At 30.1% G+C, this 21672-nt stretch overlaps 1 protein-coding gene across 4 annotated transcripts; it reads right to left on the reverse strand.

Annotated features, from left to right (window-relative positions):
- Positions 1 to 10346: 10346 nt before the first annotated feature.
- On the reverse strand, positions 10347 to 13149 carry LOC111010864 (nudix hydrolase 11). 4 transcript variants are annotated; one of them, XM_088122093.1, is made up of 7 exons: positions 12843 to 13149; positions 12573 to 12715; positions 11866 to 11985; positions 11499 to 11761; positions 11009 to 11081; positions 10741 to 10901; positions 10347 to 10654 (listed from the first exon to the last, which is right to left on the reverse strand). In XM_088122093.1, exons 1-4 carry the CDS (start codon positions 13066 to 13068, stop codon positions 11531 to 11533), a joined length of 720 nt encoding a protein of 239 aa, XP_087978219.1. In that variant the 5' UTR covers positions 13069 to 13149; the 3' UTR covers positions 10347 to 10654; positions 10741 to 10901; positions 11009 to 11081; positions 11499 to 11530. The 4 variants fall into 4 exon arrangements, with proteins under 4 accessions (XP_087978219.1, XP_087978218.1, XP_087978217.1 ...); XM_088122092.1 differs by having other exon boundaries at positions 10741 to 11081; XM_088122091.1 differs by having other exon boundaries at positions 11009 to 11761; positions 12843 to 13147.
- Positions 13150 to 21672: the final 8523 nt, after the last annotated feature.

The following is a 21672-nucleotide window of genomic DNA, read 5'->3' on the forward strand; positions in this document are numbered from 1 at the left end:
AATACAAATTAAGTTTAAAGATTTAAATGGATATATTAAGTTTTGAAAAAATATTTTTAACATTTTGTCATACCAATCAAAAATTGAAATCTGCCCATTTTCGGATAAGTTTTGAGCTTTCAGCAGCACCCTTTTGCCCTCACCAAAAGATGAAAACTTTTATATAATTAATAAGGATCAGCCAGTTAATTAACAAAGCTACGTGGACTCTGGTAGTTTAATCATAGTTTAACGAATATATTTTTCTTTAATTTTTGAATTGGATAAGATAAATGTTGCCGACCTGTGAATTAATTCTGGTTCTTTAATTATTAAAATGGATAAGCTCAGTGTTATTGAGTTTAATGTAATGTAGTAAAGTTGTAGTGTTATAGATACTGCGGCTGTCGCATTGCAATATTCTAAATTGTGTTGCTTTCAATCTTAAAAGGAAATGGATGGAGTTGATAATGTTGTTTTGGTGAATGGATATACTGAGAATTTAACATTATTTTCTTCCATCCACTACTTTACTAATGACAAAATTTATAATTGATGGCGGTGTCAAATGACTTATCTTTTTCGCGAGATGAGTGTCCTGTAATACAGATGTGAATACTCTTATATCTAAATTAGTAATGAAGATATCGAAAATGTATTACTATTAATATCTCATAAGGGATTCAAACATATAGAATTATTATCATGCTAGTGAATTAGAGGGGAATCAGTTGGACAATAAGACCAAGATTCTACCCTTCAATTTTGACAATGGCGTGGTACTGAGTCATATGGTTAGTAAATCCTACATTGATATCGATAACATGTCTGGCGAGGTCGACCTGATGGTGTCAAATTTCTGGGTTCTCTTAATATCGGATACTCCGTAGACTGATTTTCTCCCTTATAACAACTTCAACTACCATTCTAATATGAAAATAATAATAATAAAAGGAAAGAGCAGAATATTAATTTATTTGTAAAGTTTCGAATAATCAATTATAATTAAACCATTAGCTTATTATTTTTAATTTTTCCAAAAAAATTACTGAGTACTTTTTAATATTATCCTTACTAAGTAACAATCATATTATAACAAATAAAAAATTTATGTCTAAGCTTGTTAATGGTCGTAAAGCAATCCTTATTTATACGATCATAGAAAAAAATATTGCCAACATGAACATAACTTAAATCTATTTTTTTATATTAGAGGTTCAAATCTCTACCCCGTATTAATTAATTTACTATTAGAGAAATTATATTAAATGACATAAAATAAATATGTGTCAGTAAAATATCGTTACATTTTGATTTTTCTTTCAAAAATATCACAAAAAGTAGTTTTTAGTTGGTCATATATTATTGTATAAGTTTACAAATTATGCCATTTTTATAAAATTTTAAACCTAATACTATATAAAAATACATATTTCTTTTGAGTTATTTTTGTAATTCCCTCACAATAATAATAATAAATTTGATTCAACCATCAGGCACAATCTAATCCAAGGTTTCGTTCATCAGAACTCTATTCAAGGTATTGGACCCGTCAATGAGGCTTTGAGCCAACCCAGATCGGCCCAACCATTATTTATTATTTATTATTACTATTATTATTATTTTTTTTTTTTTTGGCCTTTTTTACTTTTCACTTTTTAAAACATGGTTTTTGAAATACTGAAAAAAATGAAAAAGATTTAAAAAAAATTGAATTATTTTGTATTCTAAAATATTTATATAATATTTTAAAGAGAAATTTTACTACATCACATTAACTTAATATGTATTTTAAAAAAAATTATAACCTTTAATAAAAATAAAAATAAATAAATCAAAAGTATCATTTAAAGTAAGACCAAAATTTTAAATGGGCATATATTATATTGTAGAGTTGGCAGCTCCATGGCATGCCACCTAAATCCTCGATTGTACATTGTCTGCAATCTGTGCCGTTGTGTGGATTGGTTAATGTCGGTGGATGGTGGTGATCAAACGCGATAACCTTAAGATTCAGCAGCACTTTGCTCCATTTCCATTGATGGCCACAGCTTTTTGACGCCCATTTTTAACCATCAATTCTTCACTAGACCCCATATAACCTGAATAAAACTGGTCTCTGTTACATTACAACCAAATGGGAAATATATATACAATACCGTACAAGACAAAACTGATAATTACTTTTTTCTAAAATATTTTCGTTTTCTTTTTCTATCGACAAAACTGAGAAATTCCACGTCAACTTATACGCTTTTCTATTGGCACGTGGCACCCACCGGCCTCTTCCATTCTTCACAAGTTGACTTTAATTTATTGCATGCGAGCCTTCGCTAACTTGAGCACTCTCAAACACTTTTCCGTACTTCTGGATATGAAAAAACAACTGCACCATTATACATAAAACTTTTACATTTTTTAGACTGGGCGGTACGTATATATATATTCCTACCAAACACTAAAAGAATTATAAGCTAAAAAGTAATCAGCCATTATCATTTTTAGTGAGATACCTAATTATGAAAACATGGTAAGATTAATCCCATTTTATATCTAATGATCAGGTTATCATGAAATCTGGTGCCTTATGTTAAATGAGTGATTTTTTAATTTTTGTGAAGATATATCTAATTTATTAAATTAAAACACAGGAGGCATTATATTTTAATGCATTAAATGTTTAACTAAAAAAAACATTTATCAAAGCTTCCTTATAACCAACCAATATTCCAGTGAACTTTGAAAGCTTTCAATTTTTATCTAATAGGTCCCTAATCTATTCGACATTTTCTATAGAATTAACAAATTTATTAGACATACAACTAAATTATGTGTCTAACTGAATTGTTAAATTTGAATTTGATGTTGGGTAGATCCAGGAATTTTAAAAAAATATTACGTTGAATAAGTCAATGATTATTGGACGACATAACATTAAAAATTCAAGAACTCATTAGACACAAAATTAAAAGTTCATAAACTTATCAGACAATTTTTAAAACTTAAAAGGTTATTAGACATGTACGTGAAAGTTTAGAGACTAAATTTGTAATTTATTTTTTTTTTATAAAAATAGGCATGTTGAATATGAGAGGAAATTTGTATATTTAAGTTTAGTTTGAATACTCATTTTACATGGAATAATCCACACATACTTATTTTATTATAAATACCAAAAAGGGAGAAAAAAAATAGGAGAATTAGAAGAAACCTCGGTATATATATTATGTATATTATATCAAATTCGAAAGGAGGTAAAGTGCTAGAATAGTTTAATTAATTACTTAAATCTTCAAAAGTGCTAAACTGCCCCCATTTTTGTTTGAGCTTTGACTTAAATAATTAAATAGAAATGGTTGCACTTGCACATATTCAATGAAATGAAATGATGCAAGATATCATGGAGCTAATTATATAATATGGGATAAACAAACACCCACATTAGATGGTTTTCTTAAGGTAATATATTTTTTTGAAAAAAAAAACTTGGTTAAAACTAACCAGAAACAAACGAGGAAGAGTAAAGTTGTTCTCTCCAACCACACGACCTTACAATTGAGTGAGCTAACAAATTTGTTCTCTACCAATATGTAGGATGGAATAAATTTTAGATGGATCTGCAATCTCCTTAGCTTCGTCGATAACTCAACAAATTTAATTTCAGACGTTGACAGCCACGCCATTCATCAGATGAACCACTTCAAGAAATTTTTTTTTAACACTTTTTAATTAATTTTGAATTATAGCACATTGGTTGGTAACGTCCCTGTTAAATAACTTTCAACATAAATCTTTAGGGTAAAATATTGCACATGGGTTGGTGAAACTTTAATTTATTTCCAATATATTTTTAGGATTATGTGCATATTAGATAATTATGTATAAATCTCGTACCCTCCCCATCTCTTATAAATTAATCCAAGGTAGATAATTGAGGCGATTCGTGTAATGAAAAAGGCAACCCACTTCAAAATTAATTAGGCATTAAAAATTCACCATTAAATTCTTTCAAGTGCTCTTTATCTTATCATCTCCACCTTCACAACTCTTTCCAAACTAATTGATCCAACACATTATATTGCTCCCTTCCAAAATTTCCTGAGGTAATCGCATTTTCTTTTTCATAATTTCTAAATATTGTTTGAATCTATATCTAGCAATGGAAATGGTTTGTTTCCTTCTTCCTTTTTCATTAAATTCTCTTCCTTCGTGCTCCCTTTTAGGTTCCTTTTTACCCACTTTTCAATAAAACATATCGAATCCTACAAATTATTTATTATTATTATTTTTTTCTTTTCTTAGTTAGAGATAGGTATACATTACCATTAAACTAATATCATTTTGGCATATACAAATTAACTATGTTCAATATATATACATATTTTTTAGAACATGTGAGGATGAGAGATCTAACTCATAACCTCTTGATTACAGATATATGTTAATTATCGTTAAGCTATATATGAATACTCTCCTTCTAAAAAAAATATGAATATTCCAAAATACGTTATTACATTTATTTGGCAAAAGGAAGAAAAACAACGCCCGCACACCACACCAATTTATTTGGCGAAGAGAAGGAGAAGAAAATCAGTAATAGAGTTTCAGTTTTGGAGAAAAACTGAAATCCAAATAAAAACCCAAACGAGAAACACATATAGCAGAGAGGCTTTTATTCATAGAGATTAAATAAAATCACCTCTTTTTTTTCAGATAGCTTTTTAATATTATATGGTCAGAGAGGCGATTTTCAGCTCCTGCTGCTCTCCACAGATCTTGAATACAACATTAAATTTGACATTTTTGGACTGATCAGATGAGTGAAGAATTGGGCAATGAAGTTCATGGGGGTCATCATCGGCATTTCTTCTCTCTTCAATCTTCTCGAAATGCCCATTAATTCCGATGAAGTGTTTCTGGGGCTTGGGGGGCTGCTTCTTCTTCCACCACCGGCCGGAAATACGAGCTTTTCCGATCAGTAGCAAAATTAACCACCCCCCGGTTCGGATCCTAATGGTGGTGCGGGTCGGGGCCGCCGGGACTTAATCGGGTCGGGTAGTAGGTGGGGTTCTTCTTGGCATATTCATTGCCCAGTCGAGATACTTCCCTGACGATTCGGGTCAGTGATGGGTTTGCTTCCGTCGGCTTCGAACTCGGGTTGACCCGGATGGGGAAGTGGGTGTCGGGTTTCTTAATGGGTCTGAAGATTTCCCTGGCGATTCTGGCCACTAATGCTGGGCTTAACAACTTTGCGGCGTTATCTTCTTCTGATTTTTTTGGACCAATAAAATTACGAGCCTCCAGCGTTGAAGCTGGAAGAAGTAGCAGCAAGACGACGACGAAGAATCCCAGCTTGGCCATGCCTTTTTTTTTTCTCTCTCGCTGTAAATCTTCCCGGAAAATGGAAATTTTCTCGGAAAGCGGGATATAGTTGAAGAGAGAATTTGCGGGAAGAGGTAACGTCTTCAGGGTTTCGCTTCTCTTTTTATATGTATTAATGCCTAAATATATAAAATTTCAATTCTTTTACCTACAGAATTTTTTTTAGTACATTGTGTGATGGGATGGTGGGATCCATTTTTTTATTGGAGATATATATCAATTATTATTGAGTTAGGTTCGTTTTGATATTGTATCGAATCTTTTTCAATTAAGCCTTTTTCATAAATAAATATAGTAATTTTTGTAACTTGTTAATTTTGTATTAACAAAAAGCAACTTCAAGTAAGCAGGATATGCATAAATTTTTGTTTAATAAATGAGTGGTATATATCATTTGTTTTTCTAGAAATACTAGTCGATCTCTATAATTGGGTTCGAACACAAGACCTCAAGAGCGTAAATCTTTGATAATTTTATCAGTATCGAATTATTTGTAAATGGATCTATTAAAAATGGAAAATGCCCTATATATATAGGGTTTGAATCCGAATATGCATTTAATTATGACAATAAAACGTAATAAATCCTTTTTATTACAAAAGTTTATTCAAATAATATTTAGGTAGGAAATTTCAATCAATTAAATCTTTTTAATGATTTCATAAGTGATATTACAAGACGTGTGTCCTTGTCACTGCACCATCTCGCATGGGACCAGTGGATGGTATATATCTACTATAATTTATCGGATTAACTTATATAATATTTTAATATTTTGTGCCAATGAAAATTTAATTGAAATAAATTAATAAAAGACAAAATTTCAAATTTCAAATAATTACTAACTCAATTAAAAAGAACAAAATTGAAAGTCTATATTAATCAAGTGGAAAGTTAAGCGTGGTTTGTGTGAGTGTCAATCGAGCATGGTTTAGTACAGTAAAATAAATAAGACATGAAACTTTCTTTCCTTTTTTTTCTTTTTTAAGTAAAGGTTGAATTCTAATACTATGGCTATGGGCCACCATATATATCTCTATTCGATACTGTTGTTTGTTAATGTTAGGAAAATTATCAAAATGCATTAAGTGGGGGATAGGTTGTCTGTACTCTTGAGACACTGTCGAGTATTTTTTCAGGAGTGACTTTGTTTGGTAATATTTTTTTTTCTCGTTATCTAAAATCTTAAAATAAAAAGTTAATTTTTATATAAAATTTAATTGTTTAATTAATATTTTAAATATTTATTATTTATTATGTATTTTATAAGTCAATAATCACTATAAGAATTTATAGTTTTTCCGACGTTGTTTTTGCTAATGTTCGAAAAGTCGTCGAGATAAGTTCTTTTTCTCAACGAAATCCATAATGTAAGGAAAAAAGCACTTCTCCTAATATTTTTAGAAAAACGACGTTGGTGGCTTCTAAAAAAGATCGGGAAAAAGTTAATATTTCTGATCAACACTTCTCTAAATCTTGAAGAATAATGATTTAAAATAATGCCAAAAAGAATCTAGGTTTTTTAAATCTTCAAATATCTTTTAAGGTAGAGTAGATTTCATAAAAAAAAATGATATTGCTTTTTATAGGATCTTCTAGCTTGGCTACTCTTAAGCTTTTTCAGGTAGAGTATATTTCATTAAAAAAAATGTTTTTTTTTTCCTTTCAAGATCTTCTACCTTGGCTACTCTTATCTTTTTTTAGGTGGAGTATATTTCATAAAGGAAAGAACACGACACATTTATTTTGTAACTTTGGTAACTTTTGTAATATTTATAACTTTTGTGCAAGAAGATTATTTTTGTTTAATATAAATATCATCTTATTTGATATTTTGATACATAAATTTAATGTGAATTGAAATACCTAAATTAGGTCTTGTGATTCAAATTAACAGGGATGAAAATGAAAAAAAAAATATCCTAACTCGTTTTAGAAAAATATTAGAAAAAGTCAATTTTACCGACTTTTTTCTAAAAGGTCGAGAAAAGTGACTTTTCTTGACCTTTCAAGTTAAGTTTACCCGACCTTTTGAATAGAAAAATGACCTTTTCAAAAAGTCGGAAAACTTAACGTTTCCGATCTTTTTTGAAAAAAATTTAGGAGTGACCTTCTTCGACGCACGTTACTCAACGTTTTTCCCCGACGCATTTATTTTGTCAGAAAAAAGTTACTTCCGACATTTTAAAATTTTTTTCATGATACAATAATGCTCATATTTTATGTTTTTTTTTGAAAAAAAAATGAAAATAGGAACCCAAGAAATTTATTTTATGTTACAAAATTTTGGAAACACATTTTAAAAATAATGGAAAACTTTCTTAAAAATAAGAAAAGAGAAACATAGAGAGTCACGAAACACTTAGTATCCATTTGGTAACGTTCTCATTTCTTGTTCTCATTTTCTATTTTATTATGAATCCTAAACATTTTGCAACTAATTATGTTTTTTATTTCTCATGAAATCATTATTAAAATTGTATAAAAATTTTAGAAACAAACTATGTTGTTTCTTATTTACGTCTTAGTTTTTTACAAAATATAAAGATAAATATTGTTGGATCATTTTGAATGGACGTTAAGTCATGTAGTTCTATTTTTCTTTACTAAAAATGAGAAACAGGAATAAGAAATATAAACATTACCAAACTAGTCTTTATATTTCTAAAAAGAATTAGAAACAAAAAGGAAGAAAGATAAAAAGTTATTAAATGGGTCCATAATTTCATAAGCAAGAAAAATGGGTAGCTATGTTGCATGCATAACGTTGTATGGAGACGATTACAAAGCAGCACGTTTTTGTTTCCGTGAGATGTAGAGAGAGAAACAGACGGGGAGGATAAGGTTGTCTTTTCCTTTTAATTCGTTAAGAAAAAGCCTCCAAAAAATATACAGCGTGAGAAAATAAAAAATATATATTATCGACGGCGCCGGCCGGCGCCGGCCTTCAGCTTGGAGATGAGATTCATTGGATTGGATTGTGTTGTGTTACGCACCATCGGCGGTTTTGTTGGCGGCTTCCTCAACAAACATACTCGTTCAATTCTCTGATTATTTTATTCAAAAGGCATGCTTTAACAAAAATAATAGTATAATAATAATAATAATCTAAAACTTTTTAAAGGTTTAAAATATACCTATTTTTGTTTTTCAACTTTTAGGAAATAACAATTTTGCCTTTTCAAAAGACAATATCATTGATAACTCAGAATTTTGATTCTTGAGGTTTTTTTTTTTTTTTTAATTTCCTCATTTGTTACTTGCTTCGACTCAACACTTAGTCTTAATTAATCGCTTGTAACTTTAAAATATCTAATTGTTACAAAATTGATAACAAAATATAGATATTCTCACCCTTGTCTTGTTCATTACCCATCGGGTGAATTTCGAACTATCTAGTTCGATTGACCTCCAATTTACGCTTCAACAAAAGAAATTAATCCATAAACTAAAATGAGATTTAAAATTTTTTTTTTAATTACAAGTTTAGTTTATGAATTTCTAAGGTCAACTTGTTAGACATTTTTGAACTTTCGGAACTTTTTAAGCATCAGCCTTTAGTTTGATAATTATTTTCTCTTTTTATTTTCTATTTTTGAAAATTAAGGTAGAAAACGTTATTTTCAGTATAGGTATTTTTTTGTCCTACAATCTACTTTTTAAAAACATTTTCATATCTAATCAAAACTTTAAAACTTTAAAAAAAAAAAAATCAGAAACCATTTTTTTTTCAAATTTGACTAATAATTTAATTATATTTAAAAAAATGAAAACATATCAAACAAATTAGAAGCAAATAAACATGATTTTAAAAATATAAAACTAAAAACAAAATACAAATTTATTAGACCCAACTCTCAGAAGGTTGAGGATGAAAACTTGTAATTTAACAAAAATGCTTTTTTGACTTTTGAAGTGTGAGATGACATTTTTTTCCAATAGAGAATCTTTTTTCTTAATCTTGCTCCAGCTTTATCTAACATTTATAATATATTTATTAATTCTTTTGATTTATATATTTTTTATGGTAAGAATCATTAAATCTTTTTTTATGAAACTAGGTTTAAAACGATGAATGATTTAAAAGATTATGGCAGTAATCTGTATGTTCATAATCACACTTGGTTGGTACAAAATTTGTTTTTTCATAATATTTTTTAGGATATATGGGAGTATCCGGACCAGCTAGCGTGCACCTCTAGCTTGGCCATTCGATTAAGGTTCTTTCAATCAAGAAAGGAGAAAGAGAACTCTTATTCATCCGGAAGTGACTAATCTCAAGTACGGAAACACATAAGAATTATTAACTCCTAAGGTTGGCCATCATGTGATTTGAATTCATTCTGTCTCCATTAACCATTCATTCCCTCTCAATTAATCCTAACTCTTTTGGACCAATTAACCACCCATGATAGTTTGATTTTTTTATAAATTAAGGTGTTTAAGAGTGATTTTGGCATGGTCAAAATCACTTTTGTCATTGTCAAAATCACTCCATTTTACATTGATCATGTTTGAAAAATTAAAAATTGATTTTAAGAAAACTTAAAAGTGTGTTCAGAGTGATGATAGAAGTAATGATTTAGAAAAAAGAGATTTAAGAATAATTGAGTTTCTAAAATCACCACCCAAGTTATACCTTAAAAACCAATTTAAGTGATTTTATGTTTCCTAAACTAGACTTTTAATTTGTCAAACATATTCAATAGAAATGGAAGTGGTTTTGTCATGCTAAAATCACTCTCAAACACACCATAAAATCACTTTAAATTGATTTTTAAAGTATCCCTTAGATATTGATTTCTCAAACACAGCCTAAATCATTGAAACAAAGCCCTGCTTAATCAGAACCCTTACCTAAATTGTTGAAAAATCCTGCATGAATTAAACAAGTATTACGGTCAAATTTGAAAGCAATGGAACCTATCCAACTAAAAACTACCTCAGGAGAGGAGACTATAAATTAAATTATTTAACTGTTGGAGTAATCTTGAAAAGAACCTTTAATAAAGTGGAAGGAACAACAATTTCTGCCACAAATATACAAGGAATACCACATACATGGGTATCCCAAGAGTCTTTGTAAATAGTATTGTTTTGTACCTACCAAATCTATTAAATTTTTATTCTAAAGAATAAAAGGTCAAGCGACAAGAAAAGTTCCCGCTGCAGATCGTAACAGCATATGCAAGAGTCGAAACGGAGGGTAGGCCTCTGTATAGCATCAAAGAACCATATTGCACTGAACCAGTAGAGATTCTCCATCTAAAATTGTCAAGGAGGTAAACGGTACCTAAAAGCACAAGTAAAGACATTACACTGCAATATGGATTATATATCACAAATTAAACATCTTAGGTTGAAGTTTCAAGTCCTTACCTTGACCTGTTTTAGAAATTTCACATTCATTATGGTCTTGATGTCCAAGCTGCTTCCATTCTCTGCAACTGCAGTTAAGGAAGAAGAAACCAAACCATGCCTTTTCCTAGAAAGCACCTGACCTCCACCTTAAAGCCATTTTGTCCCATTGCATCTATGGACTACAGATCAAGTTTGCAGTTCCCAGAATCAGTAATAAGACTAAAAAATTCTTAGATTGGGCATTGATTGAGCTAGAGAGTAAAAAAGGCAAAGCTGAGCTTAATACTGTGCGGGCGAGATAGCTCATCATAAGTGTCATGGGTCAACTTCATCGCATTGAGTGATGGCAGTTGACGGGACTGAAAGCAAAGAGGATCTATCAGAAGGTAACTGAAGTACATCAGAAGATTCAGAACTCTAGATGCACAGCCTTGAACAATATGTTTCTGCAGTGCTTCCCAAAATAAAGTATGTAATTTTAGTAAACCAACAATAACTACTAGAGAAGCGGTAGGATTCAGAAACTACATCCTAGAGGTAATCTTACCTGATAAGAATGTAAACAGTTAACCAATAAGCAAGAACACAAAAGGCTATCAATTGAATCAATTTGCCAATAGAGAGATTGGCCTGCTTGCTAAAAGGTGTAATATTTGGGCTACAATTATATATTCGCTTTTTTAAGACAACACAAGATTCGTTATAACTTTGCAACAACATAATGATTAATGAGACTGTAGGAATAAGGTAAAGGATATAAACAATTGTTAGCATACAAGTTAATAATGCAGCAAAATAACAAATAACTTCACTGCTGTGAGTCTGAAGTTTTGCTGCCATTAGCAGAAGCATTCCAGAATCTGGGTTGCTGCTCCAGGAACGCAGGTAGCCGCTGAAACACAATTGAAGCTGCCTTGATCAAGATACCAGCGGTAAGAGCCCAGATCACATACTTTTCATTCTTATATTCATAGTCAAAAAAATGTAACAGATAATTATATCCCATCCATTCTTTCTCCACTGCTCTTCTCTTCTCATCCTGTGGCAACTTTAATGTGAGATTAGTGCAGAATGAATCACCAACCATTCTGTTAATTTAATCTAATCAAAGTAACATAGAGAAAGTATGAGGAACTTATCAACCTTGAGGAACATTTCTAATGGAACATCAAATATTGCATCTACTTCAGCAGTATTTGGAGTTGGATTGAATGCCTTCTTGCTAGATAACAGGCCAAGCACAGGAACTACGGTCATACCCTTCTGCACAGAGAGAACCATTCATCATAAATTACATGGTGAAAAATTAATATATAGGTTGCAGTAGACGATGAAGAACAGAAAGGTTCAGAATTAGCAACAAGATGCAAAAGATGGCATAAAATTTATACTCTTACAGATCAAGAGACCTCAGACAAGCGATTTATGGTTCAAATAAAACCGAAAGAGCTATACCTTGAATCAAAACGATGGTCTTGCCTCAACCAAATGCTTTATCTAATCAGGAAAGTCTAAAAGTTCCCTAGACAAGGTTAAATGAATATTGGAAAGGAATGTGATCCTATCAATAAACTAGATAGAGTACAGATAGTTGTGGATTGGAACATATCTCTTATGAAAAGGAACAAGAGAAATCTGAATACCATAGGTTATGACTTGGTATGATAACCTAAAACTCCCGCAAATCAGTCGGCAAGTTAGTACACCAAAAACGTTCTGATCCCAACAACGTTTGATGAATAACAAGTTAATATTCCTTTACACACCAAAAGAAAGTAGATTGTGCAGTCAATTCCCTACATGAACCAACAGAATCTAAGCTTAATAGTAAAAACAAAAAGTATGTAAACCTTATTAACAAATGGTTCGAGAACAGAGACGACTTCAACAAGAGCAGGGGCTAAGCCAATTTCCTCCTCCGCCTCCCTCAACGCTGTGGCAACATCATCGACATCACTGGGGTCCCTCTTTCCGCCGGGGAGTGCAACTTCCCCTGCAGCCAAATACCAATCATCTAATCGCAGTCCTATCCAATTGCCCTCCAAGCGGTTCCAATAGCACAGTGATGAATTAGGGTTTATACCACAATGATGAAATTAGGGTTTTGGAGCGAGACTCACCAGAGTGGGAAGAAAGCGTGGAGGCCCGCTTTGTGAGAATGACGCGGATCTCACCGTAGTCGCCTAGAAAAAGGCAGATGAGAACAGCTGCACGGTTGGTAAATTGGACTGCCGCCGGAGTTGGTGGCGGCGACGGCAGGGACTGAGAAGAACTGCCGGTGCGGAAATGTTCTGCTAAAGTCTGCAGCCTCTGGAGAACGTCCTCTCCAGCGCTTTTGGTGGCCATGCGGAATCTCTTCTCCTATGCTTTCTTCATCAACATCAACTGCATCTATTTGGTGGGAAAATTTATCCGACCAAATTTGCGACAGTTACAAAGACAAATTTACCAATGTGATTTTTGGAAGTCATATTTGTGGATAATTCTTTTTCTTAAAAAAATTAAAAGAAAATGATCCACAGCTTTTACAACAGATGTGGATTGAAGATGTCGATATAATTATTTATTCAAAATTTTAGATTTTATTTCATAAAATTAAAACTTTGATGATGTCAATATAATTATTTATTCAAAATTTTAGATTTTATTTCATAAAATTAAAACTTTGATGAAGAAAAAAATGGATCAATGAATTCAAATTTCTAAGTTCCAATATTTAGGAAAGTAAATAATGACATGATGGATTGAGGAGTTAAATTATGCTCATATCATTTGAAGGATCAAAGATTGAAGTTATGCTAATAATTGTATTACATGTTAAAAATAATTGTACAATAAATATCATCATCAAATGATGGAGCTCTATTTTAGATAACAAAATTATTATGTCCACCCCCACAAGTAGGAGGTAACAAATAAACATATTATTTATATACATTTGAAATTCCATCCTCATAAAAAAAATAATGTAATTTTTTATGGGTGGGTGGTTGAAAATTTTCAACTGATTCATTGGTAGAAGGTTATGAAGTTAAAAAAAATAATAAAACATATATATTTCGTTTCACAAGAAAGAGATAAAAAGTTTGGGTGAATGGTAAACAAACTTTTGTAATTTTTGTCTCTCTTTTTTAAATTAAGTTTTGAAAATGGTTGCTAACTCTCTTTTTTTTAGTGAAAAAATGGTTGCAACTTTTAATAAAACTTAGTTATATTTACATTTTTTTAGTCAAACAATTTGGAAATATGATTATCGAACCTTCAACCTAATAAGAAGTGCATAGTTGAACTATACTCTGAACCGAAATATGATTATCGAACCTTCAACCTAATAAGAAGTGCATAGTTGAACTATACTCTTATTGGTTCAGCTCACATATTGGTCAATTTACTTGGGGCCAATTTAATTGAAATGGGTGATAATTAAAGATAAGTAATAAATTCTCATTTCAAACATACTAAATTAAAGAAAAAGAAATAAAAAATGAGGGGCGAACTTCCATCTTGAAAATCCTCCTTGTTGGGTTAAGTTTTGTTTTCGTTATTCTAACCTCTCGGCTCTAATTCATTCGTTGGAATTCAAGATTTTGTAATAAGGAACTTCTCTGCTTTGGGTCCAATGATTTACAAAGCCGCATCGATGGAATTTTTAGACCAGGAGGCCCTTCTTTAAGTAGGAGTAATTTAGGTCTTGTTTGGTAAAATTTTTGTTTCTATTATTATTTTGTCATTTTTAGTTTTTAGTTTTTTTATTTTTTTTAGATAGAAAGAAGGATGTGTTTGGTAACCATTTTTGTTTTTTATTTAAAATATATATGCAACCAAAAATATATTTGATAATTCTTTCTTATTTTTTATTTTATTTTGAGTTTGTTTAAGTATAATACTTTGTGTACGTGGAGATTCGAACCCACAACTTCTTGACTATATAAATTTTAACTTAAATTGATTTATTTTTATTTTTTGTCAAAATAAAATTTAGTAGATATAATATACAAATATATAATATATATTCTAAGAATATAATTAACTAAGGAAATTATAATTTATCATATAAATTTACTAATATAAAAGTATAAATTATTAGTTTTAAATAAAGAATAAATATTTTTAATTTAAAAAGTAGAAAATGTATATTCTTTTAAGAAAATATAATTAGCTTAAAAAATAAAATTTTAAAATATTTTTAATTTAATAAAAAGAAAAAGATATATTTTGTAAATTATAATAGCTTAAATAAAGATTAAAATTCAAAATATTTTCAATTTAATAAATAGAAAGTAATTGTTTTTGTTTAAGAAAATATAGGAAAAAAAATATTTTTCTCGAGAATTGGACTTGGGCCGCAGTATCGAGAGAAGTGAAAAATAGGTGGATAATTGTACCAACACATCAAAGCCACATTTGGCTAAACGAAGTACAATATAGTATTTATATTAAAGCCGCGCATGAACACAAAATTAAAATTAGAAGGAAAAGAAAAACCTGAAACAAGATAAACGAAACTTTTTTTTTTTTTTTAGTTTTCAAAATTGGGCTCTGTTACTCTTAGAAACGATAAACAAAATAGATTACCAAATGAGTATGTTTCTGAGAAAAAATGAAAAAATGGGAACAAAGAATAGGAAATCAAAATGTTACCAAATGGACATTTTAAGTAGAGGTTTCTCATCCTTCAAGATCTGGGAGTAGCAACCACGAGTAATCGGTAACTTTCGAGAACGTCAGTTTTTGAAAATTTTTGTTTTTTTCTCTTCCAAATTTTTCTTGAACTTCAACCTGGGAAATAATTAAATTAACCTTTGGTAAAATTAACTCTACTTGCAATCATCAGATTTATTTGAACTTCTCTATCATATGGATTCTCAAAGTTTTCTTGACAATGGAACTTTTAAGATATAGAATTAATATATTATAAAAGTGTATAGTGTTAGATATAAAATTTACATATAGTTCCGTGGCAATTGCATGCGCCAGCGCCAGCCCCTCCTCCTCACCCATGCCGTTCGGCTAGGTTTGAACGTGCACCTGTTCCTAATTTTCCCAATTCAATCTTTCTGTAAGTTTTATAAAGTCGATTTCATTTGTAAAGAAATTATAGATTAGGTCAATTTAAAAAGAAAAAAAAAACTGCAAATTTTCTAACAGAGTTCGTAAAGCATATTTATAATATAAAAAAGAAAAAAAAAATATCGAGGTTCGAAATTACTTTTATGAATTATGATTACTCACTTGTGTAAATTAGTCTGAAACCCTCAATTGAGATTATTCCATCACCATCAACCAATTAAATTGCTCAAGAATTTTCAACGAGGCTCGTAAAATATACTAGAAAATTAAACTTAATCTTATTCAATAATTATTTTTAAATTATTATTTAACAATATTAGAATAGAACTTCTTGGACTTCATTTTTCAATACAAATCAGAACCCATATATTTCAAGTTAGTGTGTATATATATATGTTTCAAAGTTTCCAGAGTTATTTTTTAAGATGACTGGGTAGAATATTTATATGTAGAGACAAAATCTTTAATTTTTATAAACAAAGGGAGGCAAACAAGAAAAGAAAAGAAAAGTTAAAATTCAGGTCTGTAAGGATAAACTTTTAAAGATATTTTTAATTATGAAACGATACTAAAAGAAAATTTATTTCTTAAGGAATTAAAATTGTAGAAAATTAAAAGGGAAATTAATTAACATAATTGAGATTACAATTTAAAAGTAGTGGGGTTTAAAAGAAATCACATGGTGTTAAAAAGAAAAAGAAAAAGAAAAATGATATGGTTGAAAATGAAATAGATAGAAATGTGCATGATGATGATGATTGTGGGGATGAGCATATTAGCCAGCAGCTTTTTGGTTACAAAGCTGTTAGTTGCCTCATTTGGTGAGGTTATTGAACATGTTCATTTGTGCATGTAAAGCCTCAAACTGCAACTTTGAAGTAAAACAAAGACGTGGGACCATACTCCTACTTCTGTACTTCTATCTGAAAGTGATGGTCAATTATTGAATTCACCACACACAACACGGCCCTATATGTTCTGTTCATTTTCATTTGGACCACCCCGATCCAATTTTCCTCTCCATTTTTGTAGGGTTGAGATTCGAATGGCTGGTAATATATGTTTTAATCAGTTGAATTATGTTTACATTGATAATTTTATTATCTATTTATTCTTCACTCGAACTCTAATATAACATAACGGTTAGAAATGCAAAATTAACTAAAGAAGCGAGACGGGCTTTTTTGACCGATCTGAATTTTTGGGTTGGACATATCAAATAATCGAGAGACTCGAATTTAATGGACAATCTAATCAAAAATTTTCAAGTTCGGTTGGCTCGAACTCGCGACCTCCGGCTCATAAGATCAGCGCTCTAACCAACTGAGCTACGGGACCTACTGATGTTGTGTAATTACTGTTTTATTTGAGGATAGCCAACGGATAAAATAGGGAGCTTCAGTATTTATTTTGAACCCAGAAACTGTGGACTGCTTAATTGAGCACCGAACCATTTGCAGCTGCTCTGCTATTTTTACAGCTATGTATCGTGAAGTTGTACCATTTTTTTTTTCTTTTTTAAACTAAAGTTTTAGTAGTAGGATATATTTCAAACTACAACTTTACCAGTTTTCAGATAAGTCATAGAGTATATAATAATGTTTATAGATATTATATATCAACTGCTCTCTGTAGCAACAATAAAGTAAAAAAATGAGTATACAACAATAAGAAAGTATTTTGAAAGGAAACTACTTAGGTTTTGACTTGACTGGTGTGTCTATCTCTACGCCGACCATCATTGACCGTTCATTATTTTTAATTTTTTTTTCTTTTTGACATTTTTATCTCCCCCTCTTAATTACTTCATCAATAGAAAGCTTTTATTGAGTAGAAAAGCGTACTTATTTTATGGATTCTAAATATACTATTTTCTTTTTCCTATTGCAAAGAAATTTCTAAAAAATGAAAGACAAAACTCCATTAAGAAAAACCATGATGTTAAAGTTATTAATGAATTTACACCTTTATTGCCTGCTTCCATGTGAGTTTAATGCCTCCACGATTTCCAGCTTAATTCAATATATAATTCCACAAAAAAAAAAAAAAGCATCAAAGGAGAAACAGTTTCAGTTTTCTAAGTAAACTTGTCATACACCAGCTGTACTACAAGTTCTTATTAATATCTATATATATTACAATCTTTTGATTTGCCAGTACATTTGAAAGAATCTGCTGGGTTATTTATAACCCAATGTCACAAAATAATATACAATTCGATTCTCTATGATTCTCAAAAGCAAAAACCATTAATATAACCTATATTTAGATTATGTCCAGCTGTGATCTAATTAAAAATAGATCACAAGTACTTTAATGGACTCATTTGGGGAAAGAAAGCCATATATCCCTACAACCTGAGGATTTTAATTAGGATACTGCATTCGAAACCATGAATTAATTTTCTTCTGAAACCTTAAAGAATAAGATTCAACCATAAATTCCTCAAAGAAAACAAACCTAAAAGATAAATAACCTGTCTTTATTGAATTTTTATCCAAAAATAGAAAATCATTTATAAAAAAAAACATCACAGAAGAATTCAGATCTGTAGTAGTGTAAATGGGATTTGAATGTAGTGAAACGAAAATCCCATTTACCACAATACCACAGTACTCAACCAGTTAAAATTCAATACAAAGGTAATCTTTTTGTTAGACATATAAAATTCAAAATTTGAATAAAAATCTCAGACGAAACATCTTAAACATTTTTATTATTGTGCTGATCCACAATTAAGTCTATGGATCCTTAGAAATGGTATAGTCGTTTAATATATTGTATCCCGTAGCGTCGTTTCAGATTATAGGTCGAGTCAAGTATTACAACTTCTTCTACCCATCCCGTATATTGTCCTTTTTATTCTGTCTTGGAAAGATCAGAAGCTCGAATCTTCATTTCCACGCGCTGAACTCAAGAGTGTATATACGGAGAGTCAAAGGAAAAGGTTTGAAAATGAAATGAAGATGGGTGAGTTGTGATTCTGTTGATGATTAGATAAGATTGGATGTCTCTCCCATAGGCCATGTGAAGGCATTTTGCTGCATTGGGTTGGCTGAGAGAGAGCTTGGGGAAGCCCCACCTACCTCACCTAAAGAATCTGACATTGATTTTTATGGAAAGATTTGGTGTTAGAGAGAAGCTATAAAACTTTGAATCTCTTCCAATCTTTTGCATCTTTGGAAGGTTTTGAACATGTAGATTGGTTCCCATATGGAGCTTTCTTTGCTGCATTTACATCAAGATGCTTACCCATTCATCATAATTCATAGTCATATACAGCTAAAGATTTATTTTTTTAATGCTTTTAATTTATTGGGTTTTTTTTTTTTTCTCTTTTGGATTTTCTTGCCCATATGATCTCATGTGGGTAATTATCTATTAAACATGTAATTGTTTAACTTTTTCAGGGCTAATCCCAAAAAATTTGTGGGAAGGGCAAAAGTGTAGGCAGGTGAGTGTGTGCTCTTCCTTAATTAAGCCAAGTGGAATTAGGGTAAATAAGTCGAAGGACAAAAGAAAAAGGTCTTTTATTATTATTGTAATTATTGATGGTCAGAATGCTAACATAACTTTACATAGTTTAGAAGTTATAAAGATGTTGAGTAGAGAGGAATGTGAATAAGGCTTGTCAGCCTAACAAACTTTGGAATAGTAGTTGGTAAAAAATGAGAACCAAAACATGTATAGGAAGGCCTGTCAAACGCAACGAGACCTATTAAGACTAGTCTTATAACCACATATGCATACAAAAAATAATAAATAAATATTGTATACCTCACTTACCATACATTCATCGGTTCAAACATTATATCTTTATAAAATTACTAAACAAAATATGTTTTTGGTGGTTGCTTTAAATGGTATATATTATCTAATTGGAATTTGACGATATTAAAAAACATTATTATTATAAAAAATGACTTCTTCAAGCTCATGTATTAATGTTTCCATTTAACTATTTTTTGTTATTTCTTCTCTTTTGAAAAAAGAAATAAAATATATGTTTGGTATCTATTTATTGAAAAAAAAAAAACAAGGAACGAACTGTTTCCTATTCTCTCAAATATTAAAGTTAAAAAAGTTTATGTGAAAATTAATTTTTGAAAGTAACAGTGTACTTTTATTTATGTATTTGAAAACTTAGAAACCAAAATTAAACAAGAAATTTTGTTTTTGTTCTTTCCCAAATTTATATACAGTTTTGGAACTTTTTTTTACGAATAAGAAATGAGAAACAAGAACGATTACCGATATCTTATATTTTTTCAAAACTATAAACAAGAAACATGAAAGGAGAAATATGAATGGTGCCAAACAACTCCAAAGAAAGTAACTTCCAAACCTAAACCTGAGGATACTTCAGAATCTCTTTGATTGATGATTTGAGAACTGAATCATTTCTTTGTATGTGAGAATTTGAATTTTATCGACATGAGTGTTTTATATAAAAAAAAATCCCAACTAATCCAGATTCAATTTAAACTTTTACTTTAAACTAAGTAATATTAGAACATGTAAGTTTTTAGGAAGATAATGGGTTTGTCACAATCAATGATATATAATTAATACACACAATTTCGAAAAATCAATTTGAACAACCCGGAGTTGTATTCTTAGCCAATTATTTAAACGGTTTCTGAATTATACATAATGAATTTTGATTTTTCTCAAACTTGTATTTGTAATAATATCAATTTAATCCTCAAAATCACCATTTAGCTTAAGAATATCTTATTTGTCTATATATGAAACAACCTTTACTGATTCTTTGACTTGTACTGTTAATTATTTAGCTGGCCAGACAAGCTGCTAATAACTTCCATATATTTTCACCAAAAGAAAACTTCCTTTTATAAAAAAGAATATGTATATATATATTATAATAGTAATAGGGATTCAAATTTCAATTTCAAATCTAATTTGATAGCAAACATGTCAATTAAAATGAATAATTAATTTAAAATCAGTTTCATAAAATAAAATGATAAAATGATAAATATTATGCTAAATTAAGTGATATCATTTCTCTTAATGTGGGATCAAAGAACCTCCAAATTGTTTTTGGATTCTGTAATCCAAATAGTAAAAATTATGAAAACAACTTTTTTATGTTGGTAGTATTTAATTATATTTTAAAAGAAAAAGACTTTGATAAATACATTATTTTATGTTATAAACTTATTTCAATTTTTTTGTTAAAATTAAAACATGTAAAACATAATATATTGTAAATTATATAATATTGTAAAATACTAATTCTAACAAAATTTATACATTTAGGTTAATAAATTAATTAATAAAACTAAATATTTGTTAGGTAATTAACAACTTACAAATATATTGCAAAACACTTTTAGACATTGATTACCATTTTCATTTTACCAGAAATTTAAATGTTCCAAACATTTGTTTTCTGATCATTAATTAAACGCACCCAAAAAATTCCTACTCAGGATTATATTAGCAGGGGTAAAAAATATTTGTAAAATATACTTATCCAATAACCGCAATAAGAAAATAAGAAATTGCGGGTAAATGCATCTTGGTATATTCCTCTTTCCACAAGGCGAAGATGAAAATGTTGGGAGGAATTGTTTTTGAAGTTTGAAGGAGTGGAGAAGTTGGTGGTGCGCAGAGTGAGAGAAGTATTTTGATTTTAAAAAAGGGAAAGGGGGACCAAGAGACCTAGTCCTTAACAATTGCATGCAATAACTGGCATGGATAAAACCACAAAAGCTGTCAATCAAAATGGCAAAGATTTTCTGAGATTTGGCCAACGACACAGTTGCCCCAATGCCCATCGCCCCCTCCTCCAAATCAAACCCCATTTTCGTTTTCCTGCGACTCAAACCCAACAAAACCCACTTTTTTTTTTTT

Source organism: Momordica charantia (assembly GCF_013281855.1).
Source record: "Momordica charantia cultivar OHB3-1 chromosome 3 unlocalized genomic scaffold, Mcharantia_2.0 BLBB01000003.1, whole genome shotgun sequence".
In the NCBI taxonomy this organism is placed as follows: domain Eukaryota; kingdom Viridiplantae; phylum Streptophyta; class Magnoliopsida; order Cucurbitales; family Cucurbitaceae; genus Momordica; species Momordica charantia.

Bases quoted from the DNA above. Each gene is read 5' to 3' on its own strand.
- LOC111010864 (XM_088122093.1), bottom strand. From the start codon at position 13,068: ATGGCCACCAAAAGCGCTGGAGAGGACGTTCTCCAGAGGCTGCAGACT. The intron at 12,716-12,842 runs GTGAGTCTCGCT...ATTTGGCTGCAG, and splicing joins CACGCTTTCTTCCCACTCTG to GGGAAGTTGCACTCCCCGGC. The intron at 11,762-11,865 runs GTTGATAAGTTC...AAGTTGCCACAG, and splicing joins CATTAGAAATGTTCCTCAAG to GATGAGAAGAGAAGAGCAGT.